Below are 26,898 nucleotides of genomic sequence, written 5' to 3' on the forward strand. Positions count from 1 at the left end.
TCATTTACAACTTGTGTGTTATAAAATACACAAAACAAAATACAAATAGTAAATTTCTGAAAGGTGTATGAAAGATTAAAGTTAATATTATTTAAAAACATTATTCAAAGTCTTAAAGACACAAATGACAAAAGCCAAAAGGAAAATGTGTATATATTGGATAGAGTTCTTGAATAAAAAGAAATACGTAAGTCCAATAAGCATGTGTTTAATTTTTTATATTCAAATACAAATTAAAATGAGGTACTATTTTTCGTTTGTTGAGTTTTTTGTTTTTTCTTTCTTGAGACAGGGTCTTGTGTCACTCAGGCAAGAGTGCAGTGGCACGATCAGGGCTCACTGCAGCCTTGACCTCTTAGGCTCAAGCGATTCTCCTGCCTCAGCCACCTGAGTAGCTGGGACTACAGGTGCCCACCGCCACGTGTGGCTAATTTTGTGGGTGTGTGTACTTTATGTAGAGATAAGGTTTTGCCATGTTCCCCGGGTTAGGAATTACTTTTGTAAATGTAAAAATGTCTTTTTTTCGGGGATACAGCAAAATACACAATGGTATATTACTGATGGAAGTGTACTAGACAAATTTTTCATAATACGGTCTGATACTATGTCAAAAGCCTTAAAAATATGCCGTTTAAAGCAGAATTTATCTTGGGGAAATAGTGTACCATTATACATTGAAGTTTATGATTTTTCTGAAATTAAAAGTTCAGATTTCTCTGAAATTAAAAGCTTAATGTGATTCATAACCATAGCCCTAAAATCTCAAAATCGTCAATCTGGAAAGTACATTTGCAGTAATCTATTTCAACTGTCTTCTGCCACCATTTTATACATGTTAATACACTAAGTTCAAGTGAGTTTGCCCAAGTTACCTATCATCTCAATGGTGAAGCAAGGGCAGGCCTTCATGGTCTTCTGAATCTGCTCTCCTGCTCTTTTCCATCCTTTCCAGCTTCCTCATTTCTATTAATAATTTGATCATCATGGACAATGAGACTTGAAACTTCATAATTATCTTCTATAGCTTCTTTTTTCTCATCCTTGGTACCTATCAGTCCTCAGGTCTTTTTGACCATTTCTCCATTGTCTCTTGAATCATCGAGTCACATCAGATTGTACAACAGAAATGTTGCTCAAATTCCATTTCCACCAGCAATGGCAGAAAACAGTGAACAGAATATGGTAAAGTTGGAACTTTTTCTTCACTGCACTCTGCCCACTGTGAACATTTAACGTTTCAGAGAGTAATTGCCAAAAAATGAATTCACTACTTGAGTTCAAGCCATTAGGTTTTTTTTTAAGCCAGTCAAATTTAGCAGTGGAGGGTTGTATACCAACTTCAGTGACACTAATGTTAGTAAATTCTGATAACCCCACTACCATCAGACCAGTTCAGGCCATCAGTTCTTACTGGAATTATTACCGTAGCTTTCTAACTAGTCTTCCTACTTCCCAGTTCTGCACCCAGCTTCTAGATAAGTCATTACTATCCCCAAAAACTTTCTGTAGCTCTCAGTTTCATACAGAATTAAGTTCCATTCATTAATTTGGCATAAAAAATGTTCAATAATATATTCTCATCCTACAGTTATCGCTTACGTTTGTATCTTCATTTGTTCTGTGCTATGGCTAAACTGAATTTCTTTCTTTTCCTTGAACACATCCTCAGATTGTCCACTTATGTATGGCAGAAGAAAACCTTTACTTACGCTGTTCTCTGTGTATACAGCATCCTTTTTGCTTGCATCTCCTGCAGTTGTGAATTTGCATTAATCTTTCACTGTCTTTTTTCTTTCTCCCTATGATCATACGCTCTTTCAAAAACAGTTATCCAGAATTTTAGATTGCTGTGGTCATCAAATGGAAATAGCCATTGTGGTTTGCAATTTCTCATTACGTCCCAACCTCCAGAATGGGTAACATCTGATTTCACAGTTAATAGCATAATGGGTCCTTGGTTGACTACTTGGCAGTAGTGCAGCTTTCTGGAAAGGTAAGAATGACTAGATGACCTAGAATGACTAGGTCACCTAGGATTGCAAGATAGGTGAGACAGCCCCCATGTCTAATATTTATTTTTTCCTAATCACCTTGACCTTTTCCCTTGACTTTTTTCCTATTCTTGATCTTTTCAAGGCTGACTCCTTGAATACTTCATTCAAATCAGCTTAAAAGCCACCTAAAAGAGGTCTTCTCTAACCACTTGACCTAAAATAGTCACCCAGTGACTCCCTATTCCATTAAATGATGGAAAAATGAATGCTTTATTTTCTTCATCTCAATCCCTTTTAGAAGTAATCTCGCTTTTTTACCTGTTTACTTATTTATTATTTATTGTTTGTCTCCTACTAGAATTTAAGCACCAACAGGGTAGAAATTTTGTCATATTCAACACAGTTTCCCTGGCAACTAGAATCAAAGTTAGAATTCTCAGAGACTATGAGGGTTCACTATCTGTTTGCTGGAAAATATACAAGACTTTTGAGGATAATACTTAAATGAAGATAGACCGGATGGTAATTCAGCTGGATAATGATCAGTGACGTTGAACTTTTTCATGTGTTCATTGGCCGCGTATATGTCTTCTTTTGAGACCTAACAATACTTTTAAGACTGTTGCTTCTATATTTGAACTCCTTTAAGTCATTATAGACTGCATAGTCACTACTTGTTACTGTTATTACAATAACTGCCAGAGAGAAAAATAAATCTACTTCAGACTTTTAAGGAAGTTTCATATCTTAATAATTTTAATTGCTTTTTAATGGACACTAGCGGGAAACTATCACTGACAACTTCTGTAGTGGTTTTCTCATTTTTGTCAAGATGTGAATGTATTTGGATTAACATATGGGAAAGGGGCTTGGAAAAAAATAGGAAGCTGAATTTAATATTGCCTTGAGCTAAATGTTCTCTTTTTATTTTTTTTTTAGTATAATATGCTTTTTCTTAGCTTTCCTATGACTCTACTTAGCAACTTTTGCTAAAAGAAACACAATATATGACTACTTTGAAGACACATACATTGGACACTTAAAATCCACAAAAGCAGAGAGGTATGATATAATACTTTTCATTGTTGTGTGTTGTACCTAGAGTCAAACTAATCATTTTAATGGCAGAAGCTAAAGAAACATAATTCTCAAGCCATCTTTTAGGAAATTATATTGTAGTTATGGATTAATGTTATTAATATTACAGATATTTGATATCTTCATATTTTGTTTAAGTACTTTTGCTAAATGGGTGATAGCTTTTAAAAATCATTATTTAAAATTCTGGTAACCTCCAGTTTTAGTGCTGTGGTACAAAACTACACTTTTTACTCACTTTCATCTTTGGCTGCCTTATGAAAGTTTGCCTCTTAGCAGAGCAAACACCAGTGATTTGCTCCATGGAATAGTATCTCACCAGGCAGCCAGCATGGATGGAAAATTATGGCAAGTAACTTAAATTGAAGTAATAATGATTACCTGCTCCATTAGGTACAAGGTTTACAGGCCAAGATAATATTTTAATCTAGTAGTGGTGATTACTTCTATGATATCTTGCATGAACTTAATAAATAGCAAACCATTTTATCCAAATTATTATTTCAACATGTAAGTATTAGAAAAATTATTGATGAGATATTTTACATTATCTTTTTTTGTAAACCTTCAAAATCCACAGTTTATTTTACATGTATAAAAGATCTTAATTCTGGAGCTAAATTTGTGTTAGACACACTTGAGGTGTTTTTAGAGTTCATAAAATTTACACCTACAAGAGTAGTTTCACATACCTAAATTGAAACATATTTAAAAGTTTCAGTAACTGAATTGACTATAAATAAATCATTTTCTCCTATATTTGCATCTACTATGACAAAATTATTTATCTTTTTTAGAAAAATTGATTAGACTTTGAAGTAAAAGCATATCAACTTAAAAACTCTATCTCTCCAAGTTAAGTATATTTAAATAGCTCATGTCAACTTAAAATTATTAATATCAAATTCCAGTTTGAGTTGCAAAGAAACTCTAAATTTATTAATATCAACTATTTTTCTTGTAGTTTTGTAGCCAATTTATATAAATGCTGTTGTTTAGAATTAAAATCAGCATATTGATTCATGTTAGAAAAATGTGTAAATCATTATTATTGAATTGCATTATGGAAAGTTTTCATTTCAACATAAAGTCTAGTAGCAGTTTATTAAGGTAATAAATGAGCTTTTCCATTCAGCATGATATGGATGAAAAAACATGTCATCCTGCGATTTTCTTGTTTTCAGTTATGGGATATTTGACAAGTATTGCTTTTGTTTCAAGACAATCTTGAATTTGGATTAACAATACAGAAAATATTATAAAAATTTAAAGTTGTGTTTAATAGAAAAGTATTTTACACTGCTTTAGCTTTCATATTAAAATTGATTTAGCTAAAATAAAATATTCAGTTTATCACTGGCCACATTTCAAGTGCTCAATGGCCACATTCTAGACTTTAGTGAACTTTTTCACTAGTTGCTTTGTATGGTTGATGAGTCACTGCAAATAATAAGGTTAATTTCATTCAGTTTAAACATTTCCCATTGGTGGCTATTAGGAGTACCACAACTATATATCAAAGGCTTATCCTTCTGTGTTTTCTTTGTACAAAAATATTAAAATTTGGGTAAATATTTGAGGCTATAAATTGGGCAGTCAAAACCTACATGCCTGGAACAGTCCAGATTATGCCTATTTTCCCAAGATAATTATTAATAGAATTTTATTTTAAAAGGTATCTTGTTTCAGATGATAGTCTATACATTGCTTCTAGATATAATGCAAAGCATCTTAAAACCTCAGCTAGGAAGCAAGCAGTGTGTAGTAAGCTACAATATCAGTTAATACATTGTACAGACAGAGAAAATATTCCTTCCCAAGCTATTTCCATATACTTATCTGAGACAGCCCATGAGGAGAGAGAACTGAGTAGACTTGCTGCCTGCTGAGCACTTTTCCAAAAATACAACCAAAGAGGAATATCTAAATGTGATTCCAAACGTTATAAAGTTTTTCCTTGTGCGGTTAAATTAGCAGCTCTTGCTCTTCTCTTTGGTAGAAGATATTGGTAATGCTGTTTTAAACTTTGCTGTTGCCTTCAATGAAAATCACAGATATTATAGAAAATATAAATACTTGGACCAAAGGAGAGAAGTGTAGCTTCTGTAAATTAATGTTTTCAGTTAGAAAGTGTTTTTTTAAAAATGAATACACTTTAAAACTTTCAGATTTACATAATTTTTTTCAAGCTATCAGTGCACTGGAAACTGGACTAATAAATATATAAGAAAGACATATCAAGTATGTGCATGTAAATTATGTCCCTAAATTGCTTGTAATTTATTCTCTTGAGTAAGGAGGATTGTTACATATTAATGTCAGCTATATGACAGATATTACACTAATACATCATATTACATTGATCAGATTTAAGTTTTATAACAATCCTGAGAAGTAGGTATTAGTTGCATTTTGTAGGCAGGGAAACTGATGATCAGAGAGGTTAAGTAATCTGCTTTAAGTCACCTAGCTAATGAGTGGTGGAACTAGGGGTTTTATAATCCTTAAATCATGTCCTTCTGAGTATAGTGCTTGGCTTATTGTACAAGGCTCATAAGATTAGTAAGTCATGCTTTTTGGGGTAGAATCTGGATGGCAGCCTCTGTGAGTACCTGGTTTATTGTTTTAAGAAAAAACTTAAGAGTTCTGCCTTCCTAGAATTTAGGAGACTCAAAAATCACCTATCTGTAAAAAAAATAAAATGAGTTGCTGAATGAAAGTTATCCAAGCTTCCAAATCTCCCCATTCTTTCCCCTCCCTCCTAAAAAAACAATTAAACATACATTAAATAAATGTTAGGCTGGTAATAATATTACGTCATTAATTCACGCATCAATTAATTTGTAATACATGATAAAGCTCTCAGAATTGGGCTGAGCAATACTATAATGGAGACTTCTAAGAGGGAATTTATCTACAAAATAGGGTAGCCAGAAAAGCATGGACTTTGAAATTAAGCAGTCCTGAATCTGAATTCTGACTGCCAGTTATACATTTTATGGTTTTAACCAAGTTATTTAATTCTTCAAAGCCTCTGTTTTCTCACCTGAAAACAGTAATATTTCCTACCTCACAGAATTATTTGCTGCAGTTTTATAAATGGTATTATTTGCTGCAATTTTAACTGTACAAACATCTCCCTTTTATATATAGGTCCCAAATGTGGTATCTTTTCACAATAATGTATTTTATCCGAATTCTTGGAATTACTCATGGTGTCTTTCAAAATCAAAGATCTGTGAACCCTGAAGCAGATATGAATATTTTAAGTTGTTAGAAAATAAATCTGGACTGCTGAAATAACAGAGAATGCTACTCTTCAAATTTGGAATTTTAAGTTAATAGATTTACAGTCAAATGTACATGTCTCTATGTTAATGTTTCTCATCTACTATTGTATAGCTTAGTTTCTCCTCCAGCCTTATTCTATCTTTGTAATGAAAAATGTGTAACTATATTCATACTTTCACATATTTGAAATATATATTCATATATATGAAGGTATGAATATATACCTCCTTCTCTTCTATATATTTATAAATATAGAAATTTCAGATATAAGATTAGATATACACATAGACATGCAAACATTTATGGATGCATGTATATTTTTAAATTGTATATGGGTGGGTAGGTAAAAGTATGAGAGACTACTAGTTAAAAAAAGAAAATATTCTTGAGATATCTCTTTGAGGGTAGGGGTTTGTTTGTTTGTTTGTTTGTTTGTTTGTTTTATTCTTTCAATCCCTAGTATATAAAACTGCTGCTCAGTAGGTGTTTTACAAATATTTATTACCTGAATGAATTAGTAAATTAGTGAAAATAAAAATAGATAGGCTTGAGATTGAGAGAGAATCCCAAGGTTCATTATCACATAATGCGTTAGAAATGGTAAACCATTCAACTTAATTGGATAACAATTTTATGCTAAAAGATTTGCCTTTTCTTTATCTAGAGCCAGATTATTTCCTACTGGGGCTACCCTGATGAAGAATATGATATTGTAACCGAAGATGGTTATATCCTTGGCCTTTATAGAATTCCTTATGGGAGGACAGACAATAATAAAAATCTAGGTAATATTCAATTGAAGATGGATTGGTGACTATCTGGGACCTGAAGTTCTTAATTGCTCCAATTGACGGAGAACGTAGGACAAGAAAAGCATCTTAAGATTAAGTGAATAGTTAACTTCCCATGTATCTTCCCGCATGCTACAAGAAGAGTCACACAAGAAGATACACCAGCCTTCTGGTCACAGAGAGGTTGTGATGGAACACAAGCTGTTCTTCCCAGGTTTCCTTTGTGGATCACTTTGCTCTTACATGTTGATTCTCTAGAATTTTCTTTTTCTGATGAGAAATTAGAAATGCTCTGAAACACAATAACATTATTATGCTCTAGGTTTTGAAGAAAAGCTGGTACAAATTTCCTTCTTTGTCTTTGTGATTCTATCCTCTAGAAATAGCAGAGAGATGAGGTTGGTAGCAGCCTTAGGGCTCTTTATTCCAACAGTAAGTACATTTGAATCATCAGAGTGTGGTGCAAAATACACTAGAATTTGTTAGGAGATCTGGGTTGTAATCCTAGATCTGCCACTTACTAGTAGAATATGTAATGGATTACTTTTGCCTATTCATATAATTACCCAAATAAAAGCCAAGTATTTTTTTTTCTCCTTAGCTTTTCTTCCTGAAAGAATGTTTCTTTCAGAAGGAAACAGGATGTGAAACAAATAGAATGTTTCTTATATTATAGGGCATCCTCTCAAGTTATTTTGAACATTAAAATACACTTCAGAGAGGATATTAATTTGAAACAACCTCAATTAACATAATTTTGCATATTTATAAAGGTTATACCCAGTAGCAGAAAATCTTAACATAGATTTTATATAATAATAGTAATTATCCCCCAAGCTATGACCTCATTTTACAAGTACTGTATTAAAGATTTAAAGATAATTTTAAAACACAGCAAGTGCCTTAGAGTGCTCTAAAGGCAGAGCCTGAGAGAGGGGTTCAGGTACATGTGACTGATTGATGAAATACTGTCAGGAGGCAGTAACATGGAAATTAGGATAAAGTAGGGTAAAGAGTTAAGGAATAATATAATATGACTCAACTTGGGGCTAGCTAAAAAATGATCTCAGAGGAGTTCAAGGTTCCCATAAAAATTACACTACAGAGGTGGTCCCACCTTGAGATCAGAGAGCCAGCTTTTTGCCTTCCCAAATCAGTTAATCATTGCCTGAAGGCTACCCCTAGAAGGAGGTGTTGTCTTTTAGGTGAGGCAGTTCCAATTTGGCCATGGGCAATTCTACAGAGAAAGGAGCAATAGTAAACCCTTAAAAAGCAACACTAGGGCCATAACTAGTATTCATAAATGTCCTCCTCCACTGTCCATTCTAGATTTCTCTACCTCTCAGGTAGCCTGCCTGATGAGCAATAGTAAACCCTTAAAAAAGCAACCTAAGGCCATAACTAGTACTTATAAATGTCCTCCTCCACCATCTATTCTAGCTTTCTCTGCCTCTCAGATAGCCTGCCTGATAGGGTAAGCCAGGCCTTCATCCCTAGGGGCTAACATTTTCATATCAGATGATAGTTGTACTTGTTCATGTACAGTTAAAACCGGGCATAGAAGTAGGAAAAGATGACTCAGTGGATCACCTGAAGAGCAAATGTATTTCTCCCTTTCCTCATTTTGTATCAGCAGACCTACTTCCTTATGATGATCAGGGTCAACAAACTTCCTGGTCTTCAGTAATGAAGAGCCCAAAGTGACCAGGCAGTGGTCATAGCCTTGTTTGTTAGGATGCTTACAGTGCCTTGGTGGAAGCATTTTCTCTCTGGAGACCAGGGCCTCTAGATATGTAGAGGCTAAAATTGTAAGAACAGATCCCTAAATGGGTTACTAGGAGTGATGGCAAGCTCTTGTTCCTCAGACTTCTGGATTCTGCTTATTGAGGAATCACTAATATATTCTCACCATTTTTAAAAGATGTACAATAAATCCTGAAGGATAGTGCCCATACTTACAGGGTGTCATCTCCCAGCTGGATTTTTCCCAGCTGGCTTTTACTGAGCATTCAAGGGCTTGTTTCATTTTTCTATCAGGTTGGCAGCCTCTTGATGGGAGTTATATGGTAGGACCAGTAGATACCATGGCCATGTGCCAATGGATGTGTCAACTTTGCTACGTAATTGATCCCTGATTTAAAATGTGTTACTTAAAATGTGTATGAGTGCTTGAATTACTATAAAATTTTGATTATTTTTTCTCAGTAAAATGTACATATTTAAGTGTGATGTGACCTAATTGCTCACTTGGTTATTTGAAAGACATCCATTAGTGAACTGTATTAAACAGCTCTGTCATACAATGGGATTAAATCTTAATAACTTACCCCACTTATGAAAACAATTTTTAAAAATCTTTAAACTGTCATGTACTAAAAGTTTGAATTTCAGATAAGATATTTTCATATAGATAACTACAAAATTTATAAAGAACTTTCTACATTTTTTTTTTCAGCTCAGAGGGTTGTTGTATACTTGCAACATGGTTTGCTTATATCTGCCAGCAGCTGGATTTCCAATCTTCCCAACAATAGTCTGGGCTTCATTCTGGCAGATGCTGGTTATGATGTGTGGATGGGAAATAGCAGAGGAAATACCTGGTCCAGGAAACACTTGTACCTAGAAACGAATTCCAAAGAATTCTGGGCTTTCAGGTACAAATAAAATGAAGTAACATTTCATTTTATAAGTGTATACAAATTTTTCATTTTGAATGCAATAAAATAAAATTTAGGTCTTACTCTATTCACAATTTAGGACTTTCCATAGACTATTAAAATTTATGTGAATTTTTGCTTGAAAATTAAAGAGTACTTGTGTGATTTTGAGTTTGTTTCTTACGTTTCAGCAATAATCTTTATTTCTTACTTAGTACCTTACTGACCAAGCCCATCCTTCCTTTAACTACTCTTCTACTCTATAACTCATATATTTTGTCTACCCTACTCTATTTTTCATATACAAACACCCTCTTTATAAGACTGCGTTGTGATTTTATTTCCTTGAGTTTGAGTTCCCACAGAAGTCTCTATTCAGAAGATACATTATACCATATAACTTCCTTATTAATAACTAGAGTAGAAAATTGCCTTTATTCATTTATCTATTCATTATTTTCAAATACTAACATAACATTAGTAGAAAGTGCTATTTTTATTTTCCTCTTTCTTTTGTAGTTTTGACGAGATGGCAAAATATGACTATGACCTTCCAGCCTCTATTGATTTCATTGTGAAGCAAACCAGACAAGAGGAAATATTTTATGTAGGCCATTCACAGGGTACTACTATTGGTATGCCAAGAAAGATTATTGCAAATATCCCTTAATTTCTTTTTTAAGGTTGTGCATATACTTCTTAAAGTTGTAGATAAGCTTCTAGACCTGTAAGTAAAACAAAAACTGTGAGACAAACATAGTACGGCAGAATGCCCTGGAATCTTACATGCTGCTTTGATCCCCCATGGAGTCTTCTCTAGTCACAAAGAATTGATTGTAAAGACAAGGTTGGTTGTGGTTTTGTTTGTTTCAAATTGTATAAAAGTTGGATATCTATGTTATTTAAGATCAAAGTGAGATTGCCACTATTATTTGTTCTACAAATAGAACTTTCACATTATTTTTCCTTTTAAAAATGTAGCATAGGATTTTATGAGTGGAAAAGATGAAAAAGCTATGTATGTTTTTGCATTTAGGACTGATCAAACTTAAGAAATGAACAAAAATCAGGAAATTCTTTCTATATTTAAAGATGACTAGAAAAGAACTTTAATCAGAACTCTAATGCCTAATACATTAACAACTTTACTTTCGAAAATAAATGACCTATGACCTAACATAATTCTCTTGCATGGTACTGTAAACCTCTTTACCCACTTTGCAGGGAGAAAAAGCCATCTTATAATGAAGCTAATATTAAGTAAGTCATTTCTAAGCTGAAGACTATAATTTTCTTATAGAAATAATCCACTTCTTACTAGAAAAAGCATGTTGAGTAACAATCTAATCCCATTTTGTATAGATCTTTTCTCTGACATGTATTAACCATATATGTGACTTTTAGTCCAAATTCTCATCAACTATTCAATTATCTAAAACCAGGAATGCCTGAAAACGTAGAAATAAGAGAAAAAATGAGTAATGAGTGTTGGAGCTTGTTGTCTTATTATATGATATATAATTCTTTGGTTGTTTGGCTTCTCAGAACCTGACCTAAATAAATAGATAATAAATAAATAAATAACCAATCAGAATATTGATGTGTAAGTAGATAGCTTCATAAGATGGCAAAGGGAAAAAATGACTATTTTTCACATTAATGCCTCTAAATTGCCAATAAAATAAGATGCTTTGTATCCTCTGTATAAGAAGATAAGGAGTTTTAAAATATATTGAAGATAAATATTAAAACGATGGGACATTTATTAAGCCTGTCACCTAAATTATAAGATTCATCTGTCTGAAAATTTCACATATTTCATTTTCACCATTGGAAGTTACAAAAATTTTCCATATTGCTCCAAATTTTAAACTATGGTGTTACATGTCTGATTTATTGCTAAATTATCATTCTTTATGGTCTATACATTTTAGAAACCCAAATTACAGCATTATATTATGATCAATATAATGTTATATACTGGGTGATTTAAAAATGTTTGATAAGTGAATTAAGAAATAAGTTAATTGTTCAGAAACTATTTTTGAACTTACTCTTATTCTCCTTGGTGTCATCTCTTACATGCTAGTAATTGCTTAAGAATAGCTTACTAATTTATATCTTATTTTATTTTAGGTTTCATAACATTTTCTACTATACCAAAGATAGCTGAAAGAATCAAAATATTTTTTGCTTTAGCACCAGTTTTTTCCACAAAGTACTTAAAAAGTCCTTTAATTAGAATGACATAAAAATGGAAGTCAATAGTCATGGTATGTTCTACCTTTATTTTATGTCATTGATAACCCAAATTGATAATTTTATGCTTTCAAATAAGGGATCTTGACTATACGTAGACAACCACAAGTATGAATTGAAATTTTTGGTTTCATTTACACTAGATTCTTGCTTTTGTTTCTGCAAAGGAATACAATTTTACTTATTATAACTTTAGAACCTCACTGTGAGAAGTAAACCAGTGGCCAAACCATCTCCACACCCTACTTCTAAGTTTTTTCCTTTATTTAAAATTTTCAAACTACTGTGAAATAATTTATTTGGTTTTATACATAGTGAATTGCCACAACATTTCTTTAGCACTTATCGTGGTCATCCAAATGTGAATAAAATAAATTTATTTTACAGGCTTTTTCTGGCAACAAAGACTTCTTGTCTAAAACCTCATTTAAAAAATTCATTGGTTCAAAGCTCTGTCCACTACAAATTTTTGATAAGATTTGCTGCAATATCTTGTTTATGATGTTTGGATATGACCCAAAAAACTTAAATATGGTAAGAACAAGTTGTATTTGAAATATATATATTTTCCAATATTTGGAAAGTATAATAATAATAGTGCTTGTGTTATACCTTCTGTCATTTTGTGTTTCATCCACATACACTAGTAGTCAGATTCTTAGCCTATCTGATTTTATGACTACACCAACATTGTACAACTAACTTGCATTAACATGCTGGTATTATTTTACTCCATATTTGTCTTGCTGTCTGTAAATATTCGAGAACAGCTGATGTGGTGGGTATCTTTATTGACCTTTGCTATTGGGTATTAGTTTCCTGAGACTTCTAAGATTTAGGTACTCTTCTATTCATTTGTTACCTGTAACTCCATAACTCCTCCTCCTGGTTCCTAACACTCCTTCCTATCCTTGTTGATCCTTCCATAATTAGAATTAGTGCCTGCCAATTATCTTTAAGTTTCTAGCTTTTATCAATACTCTTGGAGTGGGAAACTATTGTGGTACTCAAGGTACTATTACCAAAACCTTTGGATTGATTGTGTATAGGTTCTCTTAAGAATATAGGCATTCATTCTAAGTATTTTTCATCACATTAAATTAAACATCCAGATTTGGCAGAAGCAAATGTGCCATTTGGACTAGAGGTTGGTTCTTGTACCTGGACCTTTTAAGAGCTTCTCAAAGAGAGCCAACATAGACATTCAAAGAAAGACAGGTATTCTCTTAATTCCCAAACACATTTTTATGCCACAAGGACATGTTTGTTGACTTTGCTGATTTTGTTCAACCTTACCTTATTTTTAGAATGCTATAAGAAACTCAGTTCTCATCTTTTCCACCCATAAAGATATGAGCAATGTACCTTCTGCCAGAGAAGGCAGAAAGGATTACTTTCACATTCCCTTTTTTTCATATTTTTCTGTTCATCTAGTGCTAAGCCCCTACTATGAGAGGCCTGGAAGAATCATAAATACAATGTTTATTTTTACTTATCCACTCACTCTATGTTTTAGGTAGTATATTTGGCCAATTCTATATTTTTTGTAATTATAATGTGATGTCTCTGAGAACTCTTTTGTGTATAAATTATTAGAAAAGCTTGTTTATACTCTCGTTTTCTAGCCTTCAAAACTGTGGCATTTCTTCTGCAACGGAAGTTGACAGTGTTGTAGATTGTAATATGACTGTGTCTTAATTTAGCTGGAATTGTAGGAAGTTGGAAGTAGAAAATTTTCACACACAGTGTGTTTGGAAATAGTTAATTGTGAAACTGTGGTTCAGCTTGAATCAGTCTCTTGAGCCTAGCAAGATCTGTGGAGGAAGTAGGGTCTGGCTTAAAATTATTTGCTTAGAGCCAGTATGAAAAACCAAAAGATAATCTGGTAGTTTGTAAAAAGGCAGTGAGTGGAATCTGACCGATGTCACTCAGGTGTGGAAAACCACCCAGAGAATTGAAAGCAAGTCATGAGAACTGAAAGCAAGTCACGATGCAAGAAAAAACAGATGATAAAAAGGCTCACAATGTGACTTGGAAAATGTATCATCAAACAACCAAAGTTTTGACCTTGTCCAAGTGTTACAATTTTTTGGTGATGATTTACAAAAAGAAATTCTAACTCTTATGAAGGGAAATGAGCCTGAGATATCTGAGTGCAGCTGTCAAGGGTGTGTGGTTATTATTTAGGTCCCTTTCAGGGAATGGATTCCTTCTTATCTTTCTGATAAAGGTGAAGTAGAGACTCTGGTAAACATTTCAGATTGCTCACAAATAGGCCTGACAGGTGTTTATGAAAGCTACTGTGCACTTCTTCATCCAGAAGGATGAACAGAACAATGTGATTTGGGTTGTATAAGCCTTTGACCTACATTAAGGTAAACAGTAGTGACCCATGATGGAAGGAATATCTGGAGTGTACCAGAAAACTAAGCATTATATTGGAGCTTATTTCAAACACAGAGAAGAATTATAATTAAAGGACATAATAAATACCTGAGTTTTAATTATAGAATGTTTCTGTTAAAAGTTTATGTACAGGCTATTTAAAATTGTTCAGTCAGAACTTTATTTTTGACAGTTTCAAGTAGCCTGAATGGCAATGAAAACAAAAGAAATTTTCTCTCTTTTTATTGAGGTACAACTGACAAACAAATACATTGTGAAATAATTTCCACAATCAAGTTTAACACATCTATCACCTCACATAGTCACCTTTTTGGTGACAGTGCTTAAGATCTATTCTCTTAACAAATTTCAAGTATACAGTACAGTATTATTAGCTAGTCACCATGCTGTACGTTAAATCCTCAAAATGTATTTACTATATAACTGAAAGTTTATACCCTTTGACCACCATGTCCCCATTTTTCCCACCTGCCAGACCATGGCAACCACCCATTTTACTCTGTTTCTATGAGCTCACTCTTTTATTTATTTATTTATTTAAGATTCTACACAGGAGTAATACCGTACAGTACTTGTCTTTCTATATTTGGCTTATTTAACTTACCAGTACCCTCCAGGTTCATCTATGCTGTCACAAATGGCAGAATTTTTTCTTTTCTATGGTTGATTAATATTCCACAGTGTGTATGTATGTATATATATACACATACCTTTATATCTACATACCTATATATACACACACACATATATATATACATCTTCAATCTGATGAGTCAATTTTTATGGGTTTTTTTGTTCTTATTGTTCCTCAAAGATATTTTAAAGCTTGTCTTTTATGTCTTCAGTTATCGTATTAACAATATTTTCATTTGACAATCTTTGCCTTTTAATTGAATTACAGTATTTAGTAAATTTATTTTTATATAATTATTAAGATTAGATTTGTGGCTATCATCTTGCTATATGCTTTTTGTTTGTCCTATCTGGTATTCTTTTTATTTCACATTTCTTGACTACTTTTGTGTTTCTGCAATACTTTTTAATACTTTATTTTATCTTCTCTTATTTTGTTACTGCTCTAAGAAATATTTTTTATTATTCTCTTAGAAATTATAAAATGTATCATTTATTATTACTTATGTTAAGTTTGTGTTTATATCCACATCCTAAATAATGCAAAAACTTTATACTGGTTTAACTGGGGTTCACCGTTTGGGATACACTGAGTTTCTTTCATCAAACTTAAACATTCTCACCCATTACCATTTCAATTCTTTTTCTTTATTATTATTATTATTATTATACTTTAAGTTTTAGGGTACATGTGCACAATGTACAGGTTAGTTACCTATGTATACATGTGCCATGCTGGTGTGCTGTACCCATTAACTCGTCATTTAGCATTAGGTATATCTCCTAATGCTATCCCTCCCCCCTCCCCCCACCCCACAACAGTCCCCAGAGTGTGATGTTCCCCTTCCTGGGTCCGTGTGTTCTCATTGTTCAATTCCCATCTGTGAGTGAGAACATGCGGTGTTTGGTTTTTTGTTCTTGTGATAGTTTACTGAGAATGATGATTTCCAATTTCACCCATGTCCCTACAAAGGACATGAACTCATCATTTTTTATGGCTGCATAGTATTCCATGGTGTATATGTGCCACATTTTCTTAATCCAGTCCATCATTGTTGGACATTTGGGTTGGTTCCAAGTCTTTGCTATTGTGAATAGTGCCTCAATAAACATACGTGTGCATGTGTCTTTATAGCAGCATGATTTATAGTCCTTTGGGTATATACCCAGTAATGGGATGGCTGGGTCAAATGGTATTTCTAGTTCTAGATCCCTGAGGAATCACCACACTGATTTCCACAATGGTTGAACTCGTTTACAGTCCCACCAACAGTGTAAAAGTGTTCCTGTTTCTCCGCATCCTCTCCAGCACCTGTTGTTTCCTGACTTTTTAATAATTGCCATTCTAACTGGCATGAGATGGTATCTCATTGTGGTTTTGATTTGCATTTCTCCGATGGCCAGTGATGATGAGCATTTTCTCATGTGTTTTTTGGCTGCATAAATGTCTTCTTTTGAGAAGTGTCTGTTCATATCCTTCACCCACTTGTTGATGGGGTTGTTTGTTTTTTTCTTGTAAATTTGTTTAAGTTCTTTGTAGATTCTGGATATTAGCCCTTTGTCAGATGAGTAGGTTGTGAAAATTTTCTCCCATTTTGTAGGTTGCCTGTTCACTCTGATGGTAGTTTCTTTTGCTGTGCAGAAGCTCTTTAATTAGATCCCATTTGTGAATTTTGGCTTTTGTTGCCATTGCTTTTGGTGTTTTAGACATGAAGTCCTTGCCCATGCCTATGTTCTGAATGGTAATGCCTAGGTTTTCTTCTAGGGTTTTTATGGTTTTAGGTCTAACATTTAAGTCTTTAATCCATCTTGAATTAATTTTTGTATAAGGTGTAAGGAAGGGATCCAGTTTCAGCTTTCTGTATACGGCTAGCCAGTTTTCCCAGCACCATTTATTAAATAGGGAATCCTTTCCCCATTGCTTGTTTTTCTCAGGTTCGTCAAAGATCAGATAGTTGTAGATATGCAGCGTTATTTCTGAGGGCTCTGTTCTGTTCCATTGATCTATATCTCTGTTTTGGTACGAGTATCATGCTGTTTTGGTTACTGTAGCCTTGTAGTATAGTTTGAAGTCAGGTAGTGTGATGCCTCCAGCTTTGTTCTTTTGGCTTAGGATTAACTTGGCCATGCGGGCTCTTTTTTGGTTCCATATGAACTTTAAAGTAGTTTTTTCCAATTCTGTGAAGAAAGTCATTGGTAGCTTGATGCGGATGGCATTGTATCTATAAATTACCTTGGGAAGTATGGCCATTTTCACAATATTGATTCTTCCTACCCATGAGCATGGAATGTTCATCCATTTGTTTGTATCCTCTTTTATTTCATTGAGCAGTGGTTTGTAGTTCTCCTTGAAGAGGTCCTTCACGTCCCTTGTAAGTTGGATTCCTAGGTATTTTATTCTCTTTGAAGCAGTTGTGAATGGGAGTTCACTCATGATTTGGCTCTCTGTTTGTCTGTTATTGGTGTATAAGAATGCTTGTGATTTTTGTACGTTGATTTTGTATCCTGAGACTTTGCTGAAGTTGCTTATCAGCTGAAGGAGATTTTGGGCTGAGACAATGGGGTTTTCTAGATATACAATCATGTCGTCTGCAAACAGGGACAATTTGACTTCCTCTTTTCCTAATTGAATACCCTTGATTTCCTTCTCCTGCCTAATTGCCCTGGCCAGAACTTCCAACCCTATGTTGAATAGGAGTGGTGAGAGAGGGCATCCCTGTCTTGTGCCAGTTTTCAAAGGGAATGCTTCCAGTTTTTGCCCATTCAGTATGATATTGGCTGTGGGTTTGTCATAGCTAGCTCTTATTATTTTGGGATACGTCCCATCAATACCTAATTTATTGAGAGTTTTTAGCATGAAGCGTTGTTGAATTTTGTCAAAGGCCTTTTCTGCATCTATTGAGATAATCATGTGGTTTTTGTCTTTGGTTCTGTTTATATGCTGCATTACATTTATTGATTTGCATATATTGAACCAGCCTTGCATCCCAGGGATGAAGCCCACTTGATCATGGTGGATAAGCTTTTTGATGTGCTGCTGGATTCGGTTTGCCAGTATTTTATTGAGGATTTTTGCATCAATGTTCATCAAGGATATTGGTCTAAAATTCTCTTTTTGGTTGTGTCTCTGCCCGGCTTTGGTATGAGGATGATGCTGGCCTCATAAAATGAGTTAGGGAGGATTCCCTCTTTTTCTATTGATTGGAATAGTTTCAGAAGGAATGGTACCAGTTCCTACTTGTACCTCTGGTAGAATTCGGCTGTGAATCCATCTGGTCCTGGACTCTTTTTGGTTGGTAAGCTATTGATTATTGCCACAATTTCAGAGCCTGTTATTGGTCTATTCAGAGATTCAACTTCTTCCTTGTTTAGTCTTGGGAGAGTGTATGTGTCGAGGAATTTATCCATTTCTTCTAGATTTTCTAGTTTATTTGTGTAGAGGTGTTTGTAGTATTCTCTGATGGTAGTTTGTATTTCTGTGGGATCGGTGAATGCCCACAAGAGAAAGCAGGAAAGATCCAAAACTGACACCCTGACATCACAATTAAAAGAACTAGAAAAGGAAGAGCAAACACATTCAAAAGCTAGCAGAAGGCAAGAAATAACTAAAATCAGAGCAGAACTGAAGGAAATAGAGAAAAAAAAAAACCCTTCAAAAAATTCATGAATCCAGGAGCTGGTTTTTTGAAAGGATCAACAAAATTGATAGACGGCTAGCAAGACTAATAAAGAAAAAAAGAGAGAAGAATCAAATAGATGCAATAAAAAATGATAAAGGGGATATCAATTCTTTTTCGTCTTTCAAATATTGGACCACCTGACAGTGGCCAACATCTTTCTTTGCTCTATTTTGTTTTATTTTTTCTTTGCACTTAAGTTTGAATATTTTATATAGGCTTGAATTTGAGTTCAATAATCCTGTCTTTTGCTGTGTATAGTCTGCTTTTAAATCCATCTAATAAAGTTTAGATATTGTATTTTTATTTTGAGTGTCCATATAAAATAAATAATTTATTTATATATATAACATATATATTATATATAATTATATATTTTTATATAATTTATATATATTATTATATATAATTTATTTTATATATAAAATATATAAAATAAAGAATTTATTTTATATATAAAAATATATAAAATAAAGAATTTATTTTATATATTTTTAAAAAATAAAAAATTTATTTTGAGTGACTATAAAATAAATTCTAATTATGTGTTAAAATATTCTACCTTCATGACCATTTTAAACTTTAAAAAATATTTTATTTAACATATTAATCATACTTTATTTTAAAGCTTTTACTAACTCTAATGTTTGCAGCATCTCTGCATCTGCTTTTGCTGATTGTTTTATGTGCTAATTGTTGGCTGTGTTTTCCTGTTTCACTCTGTGACTAGGATTGATTGCAGGGGACTGTGAATAGTGCGCTGCACATTCTCTTGGTTAAATTACTGTCTTAGTACATTTTGTGTTGCTATAATAGAATACCCGAGACTGGGTTATGCATAGTGAACAGAAATGTATTGGTTCACACTTCTGGAGGCTGGGAAGTCCAAGATCAAGGCACTGACATCTGGCAATGGCCTTCTTGCTGTGCCACCACATGGTGAAGGGCATAGGGCAAAGAAGCAACAATGAAGCAAAAGGGAGCCAAACTCACCCTTTTATTTTATTTTATTTTATTTTATTTTGAGACAGAGTTTTGCCCTGTCACCCAAGCTGGAGTGCAGTGGTGCAATCTTGGCTCACTGCAACTTCTGCCTCCCGGGTTCAAGCAATTCTTCTCTCTCAGCCTCCCAAGTAGCTCAGACTACCAACACATGCCACCATGCCTGGCTAATTTTTGTATTTTTAGTAGAGATGGGGTTCACCATATTGGTCAGGCTGGTCTCGAAATCCTGACCTCAGGTGATCCACCCACCTCGGCTTCCCAAACTGCTGGGATTTAATGGCATTAATCCCATCCATGAGGGCAGAGCCTTTACGGCTCAATCACCTCACAAAGATCCCACCACCTAACACCACCACAATGGCAACCAACAGGAATTTTGGAGGGAACAAACATTCAAACCATGGCAGTTACCCTCTCAAGAGTTTTGCCTCATTTAGCTAATTGTCAGTGCCCATTTTTAGACTTTTTAGGGTTGGCCTTATTTCATTCACTTCTCTTTAATTCAGGAGACTACTTCTCCTGGTAATCTATGGCCTTTAGTCCAACTCCATAGCACCCACACAGACCGATTTCTGTTTCTTCTGCCCAGCAAGACTACCATTCTCTGTTTGGCTCTAATTCCCTGCACCATATTGGAAAATGTCTGCAGGATGAAAGTTGGGATTAATGAAAGATTTGCTTCTTGTATTTTTCTTCTCTTAAGGTTCCTGTCCTCTGGTGGTTGCTTTACAATATCTGTAAACCTGAATAATTTTTTATAGTCTGCATCTGATAACATCAAAAATATTTGTGAGGTTTCTTGAAATTATTTTTTTCATTTTTGTTTGTTCTTACATGATACCTCTGTCTTCATATACTTGCTTTTCTTTGACTGAGTAGGGTTAACTGATTTTGAGAAATTTTTACTAAGAATTGGAATAGTAAGACAGGCCTTTTCTTCTTGTGGAAATAAATCTTGCTTGCTTTTTCAAGGCACCTGAGGTCAGTTTGAGATCAGTACTCTACATGTCTGGTTCACTGAGGTTCCAGGAACTATCTAGGCAATGCAAACATAGATTACAGATTAACATCATGGCTTTACCTTGGGCACTATAGAATTTGAGGCCCTTATGGAGAGTGTTTCTTTTTAAAGTCTTTCAACTTTGACAGGCCTTAGACTTAGATTTTTTGTTTTTTTCAACAAGCTAAGGTCTCAAAATGAAACTTCATATTCTCCTGGACTGACAAATAACCTTAAACAAACTGACTTTGGTTCTTTGCTTGTCTTTGGGGGTTCTTTATTTCTCTCCTCAATTTATTTTTGTAATTTACTTCTATCTTGTTAGTTCTTTAATGCTTTCAAAAGGTGTATGTGTATGTGTGTGTATAGGTGTGTGTCAGTCACATTTGATTGTTTTCAGTAGGGTGAGTGACAGACCAAATAACTTAGAAATTCAATAATAGCTTCTATATTAATTTAAAAATTGTACAATTGAATAAGTACATTTGTAAATTTAATTAAAATATAATTTGATGATTTGTTTATTAATATGATTAATTTAAAATTAAATTTTCTTGAAATAATTTAGTTCAATAAATATTAAAAGATTATGCTCTCTGTGATTCAACTTATATAAAAATGCTTTTTTTTTTTAACCCCTCAGAGTCGTTTGGATGTGTATTTTTCACAAAACCCAGCAGGAACATCTGTTCAAAATATGCTTCATTGGAGTCAGGTATAACTGCTAAAGTGCATTTCCATACAATTTAATTTACGCTACTCATGGTTTACCTCATTATTCTAGGGATCATACCATGGCCATAGAGTAATAAATTTATAAGGATAAAATGAAATTATTATATATTTCTATAATTCCTTATAGTTTATAAAATATTGAGGCTGGGCGCAATGGCTCAGGCCTATAATCCCAGCACTTTGGGAGTCCGAGGCGGGTGGATCACCTGAGGTCAGGAGTTTGAGACTAACCTGGCCAACATGGTGAAACCCCATCTCTACTAAAAATACAAAAATTAGCTAGGTGTGGTGGCACATGCCTGTAATTCCAGTTACTTTGGAGGCTGAGGTGGGAGAATCGCTTGAACCTGGGAGGTGGAGGTTGCAATGAGCCAAGATTGTACTGCTGCACTCCAGCCTGGGTGACAGAGTAAGACTCTGTCTCAATAAATAAATAAATAAATAAATAAATAAATATAAAATGTTAGTATCATAATTTAATTAATTCTCTAAACCTAAGTACTGTTACAGCAATATAAATATCAGTTTTACAAATAAGAAAATGTTACAACAGTAGACTAGGGATTATCTAGGCCATATCCCACAATTGACTTGCCCAATGCTTCAAAGCTATTCCACTTTTAAAAATCTGACTGGAACACAGTTAGTTATCCTAATGCCTACTCTGAAACGCTTTCACTAGACTGCACTTTCTCCTCTGTTAAATTGTCAACTCCTGGAGAACCATGAGAAGTTTTGTTCACTTTTGTATTTCCAAGGCCAACAGTTCTTAGCATATAGTAGATACTCAACTAATATTTGTTCAATTAATGATATTGTTAAAAAAAATCCAGTGTGAATGCAATCTTAATGTTGAAAACCAGGATAACATGGTAGAAAGAACACTTTTCTCAGATCAAAAGACCAGAAATTAAATCCTTTCTCTGGACCTTAGTGGCAGGGTGACATTGAGCATCTCATTTAATCTTCCTGAATCAGTTTCCTTTATTTTTAAAGTGAAATTAATAATTCTCTGATTTAACTAAGAAAAATATTGTAAGAATTGAAAAGGCTAATGATTATGAATGTTCATTAAAGTTAATAAACACTAGGTAACTTTAAAGTATTGTTAAGATATTGGGTAAGGCTTTTTCATTTACAAAAGTTTAAATCTATAATGTAATTGATTAGATATAAATTATTGAAAACATTTATTATAACTTATATTTAGGTAAGATAAGTTATACTTTCTTCTCTGGTGATGGCTAGACTAGAAAAATCTAAACAACCTTTGCAATTATTTATCCATTGTAACAATATTTATTGTACACCTACTATGTCCCTATAATATTCTGTGTTCATGGGCTACATCAGTGAACAAAACAAGAACTCCTGTCATCCTCAAGCTTACACATTATTAGTAGGTATATAGATTATAAACAATAACCATGTCAACTTTAAAAACTATTATAATGTGTTAGAAGGGAATAGAACTGTGGAGAAATTGGGGTAAAAGAGTAGGGAAAAGGTATTAGGCATGCTGGGAAGTGGGTTGTACTTTTGAATAGAAAGGTTAGGCCAGGCTTCAGTGAGATGGTGACATTTGGAACATAGAAACTTAGGAAACGGAGGCAAAAATAATAAGTAAGACAGGGATCTGCATGTCATTGTAAGGCCTTTGGCATTCACTCTGTGTGAAGTGAGTAGGCACTGCAGATTTTGAGCAGGAAAGTGATATGATATAGTTTACACTTTAAAAAGGAACACATTGGCTGCTATGTTGAGTAGACTATAGTAGGACAGGAGTGAAAGCAGTGAGAAAGTTAGAAAATTACTGCAATCATCCAAATGGGAAATGACGATAGTTTGGACTGATGTGTTGACAGTGGAGGTGGTGAAAATGAATGGAGTCTGAATAAACATATGTATATCATGAACATGCAGGCAACAAGATTTAATGAAGGACCCTATAAGAGGTGAGAGAGAAAGAGAGTCTTGGATGATTCTAAAGTTTCTGACTTATGTAATGAAAAGGTAATATTGCCATTAAAGGAGATAGGGAGGTTTGATGATGAAGGTTTTGGAGGAAAGGTAAAATAAGTTTTAGATATTTAATTGATGATATTGAGTAAGCAGTTGTATATAGGAGCCTAGAATCTAGGAAAGACTTATAAAAGAAGATAAATACTTTGAATATAAATGACATGTAAAGCCAAGACAGTGAGAATACAAAAAGCCAGAGGCAAGAATGCAAATGAAGTGAGTATAGACAGAAGAGCAAGATCCTTTTGAGCAAGGATTGGGTACTGAGATCTGAAAAGATTAACAGGTCAGGTGGCAGAAACTAAGTTGGCTAAACAAAGCTGAAAAGGAACAGAAAGTAAAAATGAAGATCAAGAAATTGTGGTATTCTAGAAGCTAAGTGAAGGAAAGATCTCAAGGATGAGGGAATGAACAACTATGTCAAGTGCTGCCAACAGATAACATGAGAAAGTTCCTCAGAATTGATCAAGGTGTTAGAAATGTCAAGGTCATAAGTAACCTTGGCCAGAAAGTGGTGGTGAGGCTGTGAGTGTAAAGGGGTAAAGAAAAAAGTGACTTCTGGGACAAACTCTTGAGCCCTATTGTTTGAAGCATGGTGTTTTAGGCGGGTGTTATCTTAGTCTCAGTGCAAGACACTCAGTGTTGACCTCTGTTGAGCTGAAGATTTGAGGGAGCCTGATGTTACTTCTCCCAAAAGAGGCCCCCCTCTGGGTAGAAAAAGGCCTTGGATATATGTACATTCATGTAAAGACAATGGAATTATTTCTTTAGATTCCCCTGCCCCCATCTCCAACCCCTTCCATTTATTTCCCTATCCAAAGGAAAGGAAGAATGAAGAAGCCCACCTGTATAAATACCAGCAGACCCAGTACAACAGGGGTATATATGCATTGCATGCTTAACTTGCTCAGCTGCCACTGTAATGAACAAATGATATGGTCTTGTTTTTTGTTTCTGTTTCAGCTTTTAAATTCTACTCATTTGAAAGCTTATGACTGGGGCAGTCCTGATCTGAACTTGGTTCATTATAATCAGGTACATAATTCTCTATAAAAACTCTCTACCTTCCTGACTTTTTCAGATAACTTTGCTATAGATCAAGGATCAACTGTAAACCACCAGAGTACAATAACACACTGATTAAGGACCAGCAGGTGAAGATAATGTTTATTTGGATACATATTGTCACATCCAACCAAAGTGGCTTTTCCATGTTTTCTATGTATTTTAACAACAAATAACCCGGATAAGTCCAGAAAAGTTGACAGGCAGTAGAAGAAGTTACTGTCTCTCAAGAGGAAAAATACTGCAGTTTTTATATCCATAGCTTTACACTTGGTTAAATAAGAAATAAAAGGCATAATATATTTATTCACCCTAAAACTAGTTATTCTATTTGGAAAGATGAGAAAACATATATAATAATTAGGAAAAATTAGAAGTAAATGAGAATGTGGTAAAAATTGTGTAAGGACAAAATTATTGAAGTACTAGAACCCATGTCTGTCTGACTCCAAAGTTTATGCTTTTCCTCCATACTTTTCTGTCTCAGCTAAACGCCAGGCTGATGTGATCTGTTCATATAAAAGTCTGATCTTCATATAAAATTTGAAGATCAAATTCAAAGAGATCAGAGTTGACGTGGACTGCGAATACTTATAATTTATTGACAAACATATTGACGGTAATACTGCCACAGAAAATTTGATTTAAAATCTTTCATGTTTTATAAACAGTACTGAAATTACCTCTGTGAAATGTTTGAATATTTTGAATTAGAACAAACTGTCTAGTTTAGATTTATGTATGACTTATTTTCAGGTAAAACTTGTAATGCCTATTCATACTTTCATACCTTTGTCTCAACAGATCCAGTAAGTTGAATCCATTAGATTTGACTTATTTTAAAACAGTATTTAAACTCATCATTTTAAACAATTAGTAATTAAAACCTTCTACTGTATCATCTTCTATGAAAACTATTTTTTCACTCATTTATTTTTAGACAACGTCTCCATTATACAACATGACAAACATGAATGTGGCAACTGCAATTTGGAATGGTGAAAGTGACTTGTTGGCTGACCCTGAAGACGTTAACATTTTACATTCTGAAATCACAAACCACATTTATTATAAAACTATTTCTTGCTACAATCATATAGACTTTTTGTTTGGATTAGATGTCTATGATCAAGTTTACCATAAAATCATTGATATTATCCAAGACAATCTATAAAGAACCATGGCGCTGTGTGTTGAAAGATCTATATCATTCCTAATGAAATCCAATCCTTATTTTTTTTAACTGTGTATGTTCTTTCATTTTTAAAACTAAAATACGTAGTTTTTTCCTCTATATTCTCATTGACCTTAGGCCCTCCAGCCATTAAATCAGTGTCATTCATCATCTCAGGGGAAATGGCAGATTATAAATCAATCTAAGAAGCCTGTTGAGTTTCAAAATAGAATTTACATAACATATCAAAAACAATAATCTTTAACATTTTCAATTGCAGGAGATAACTTTTTAAAAATGTTTTTTTCAAAAGTACATGGAATTACATATATTATAAAAATAGAGTTTTGAGAAATACTTGATGATATGAAAGCTAATGTTCCTCTATGCTAAATGAAGAGTAAAAACACTTTTCAAGTTTTATAAAGGAGTTTGGGGAGAAAAGAAAAAGAAGGAGAGCCTGGATGCCAATGTAATATTGCTTGCCTTGTGATCATTTCAGGCAAAGTCCCAGATGTAGGGAGATCATAGAAACCATAGAGGGGCTGTGCCTCACTTCCCAGAGTGTATAGCCTGAGAAGAGGGAAGTTTCCTTTCCAGCCTGTTGTGTGTTAAGAGCAGCAATGGTTGAGTTATATTCCTAGGTAACTAGATCTGAGGCTGGACTCACAAAACATTATGCACTGTCGTTTGGTGCATATAAGATCCAAGAATTTCTTATACATGAGATGTGTAGATATATTCAAGAGAGTACTAGAAGATGGAAAGAGGACTAAGATTTGGAATGAAAGGATACTGTCAATAAATGCAACACATATAATAGGAAGCACGGACTGTGGCAAGACAATGGGCATCACCAGGAGATGTACACTAAAATCTCTCTCAAAATTGCATGCAGACTTCCCGTTTCCAGTTTATCACATAAGAAGATTGAAAGTCACCACTCAGTCCAAACAACAAATAAAAGTTCAGTAGACTGAAAAATCAACAATTCCTCTTGTCAGTCTTTTTGACAGTTAACACACTTTTCTAAGTTTTACTTTCAGGAGCTTGATCAGGTTCTCTCAGTAAATATTGGAGAAAAATTCTCT

The 26,898-nt window shown here is 33.9% G+C and overlaps 2 protein-coding genes across 2 annotated transcripts in view; both read left to right on the plus strand.

The window, feature by feature from the left end:
- Positions 1–1,155: 1,155 nt before the first annotated feature.
- On the plus strand, positions 1,156–25,807 carry LIPJ (lipase family member J). Its single transcript, XM_054503327.1, is given in 9 exon segments — positions 1,156–1,182; positions 7,048–7,168; positions 9,630–9,828; positions 10,351–10,466; positions 11,968–12,104; positions 12,478–12,624; positions 21,455–21,526; positions 24,532–24,603; positions 25,574–25,807. Coding segments are annotated over 9 exon segments (1,125 nt in total).
- The window catches only part of LIPF (lipase F, gastric type), a 109,589-nt gene continuing 85,165 nt past the window's right edge, over positions 2,475–26,898 (plus strand). Inside the window, exons 1-8 of the mRNA XM_054435657.1 lie at positions 2,475–2,516; positions 2,934–3,056; positions 7,048–7,168; positions 9,630–9,828; positions 10,351–10,466; positions 11,968–12,104; positions 21,455–21,526; positions 24,532–24,603. The gene's annotated coding sequence lies outside the window, so the exon portion shown is untranslated. The remainder of the gene's footprint in view (positions 2,517–2,933; positions 3,057–7,047; positions 7,169–9,629; positions 9,829–10,350; positions 10,467–11,967; positions 12,105–21,454; positions 21,527–24,531; positions 24,604–26,898) is intronic.

This window comes from Pongo pygmaeus, chromosome 8 (genome assembly GCF_028885625.2).
Source record: "Pongo pygmaeus isolate AG05252 chromosome 8, NHGRI_mPonPyg2-v2.0_pri, whole genome shotgun sequence".
NCBI lineage: Eukaryota > Metazoa > Chordata > Mammalia > Primates > Hominidae > Pongo > Pongo pygmaeus.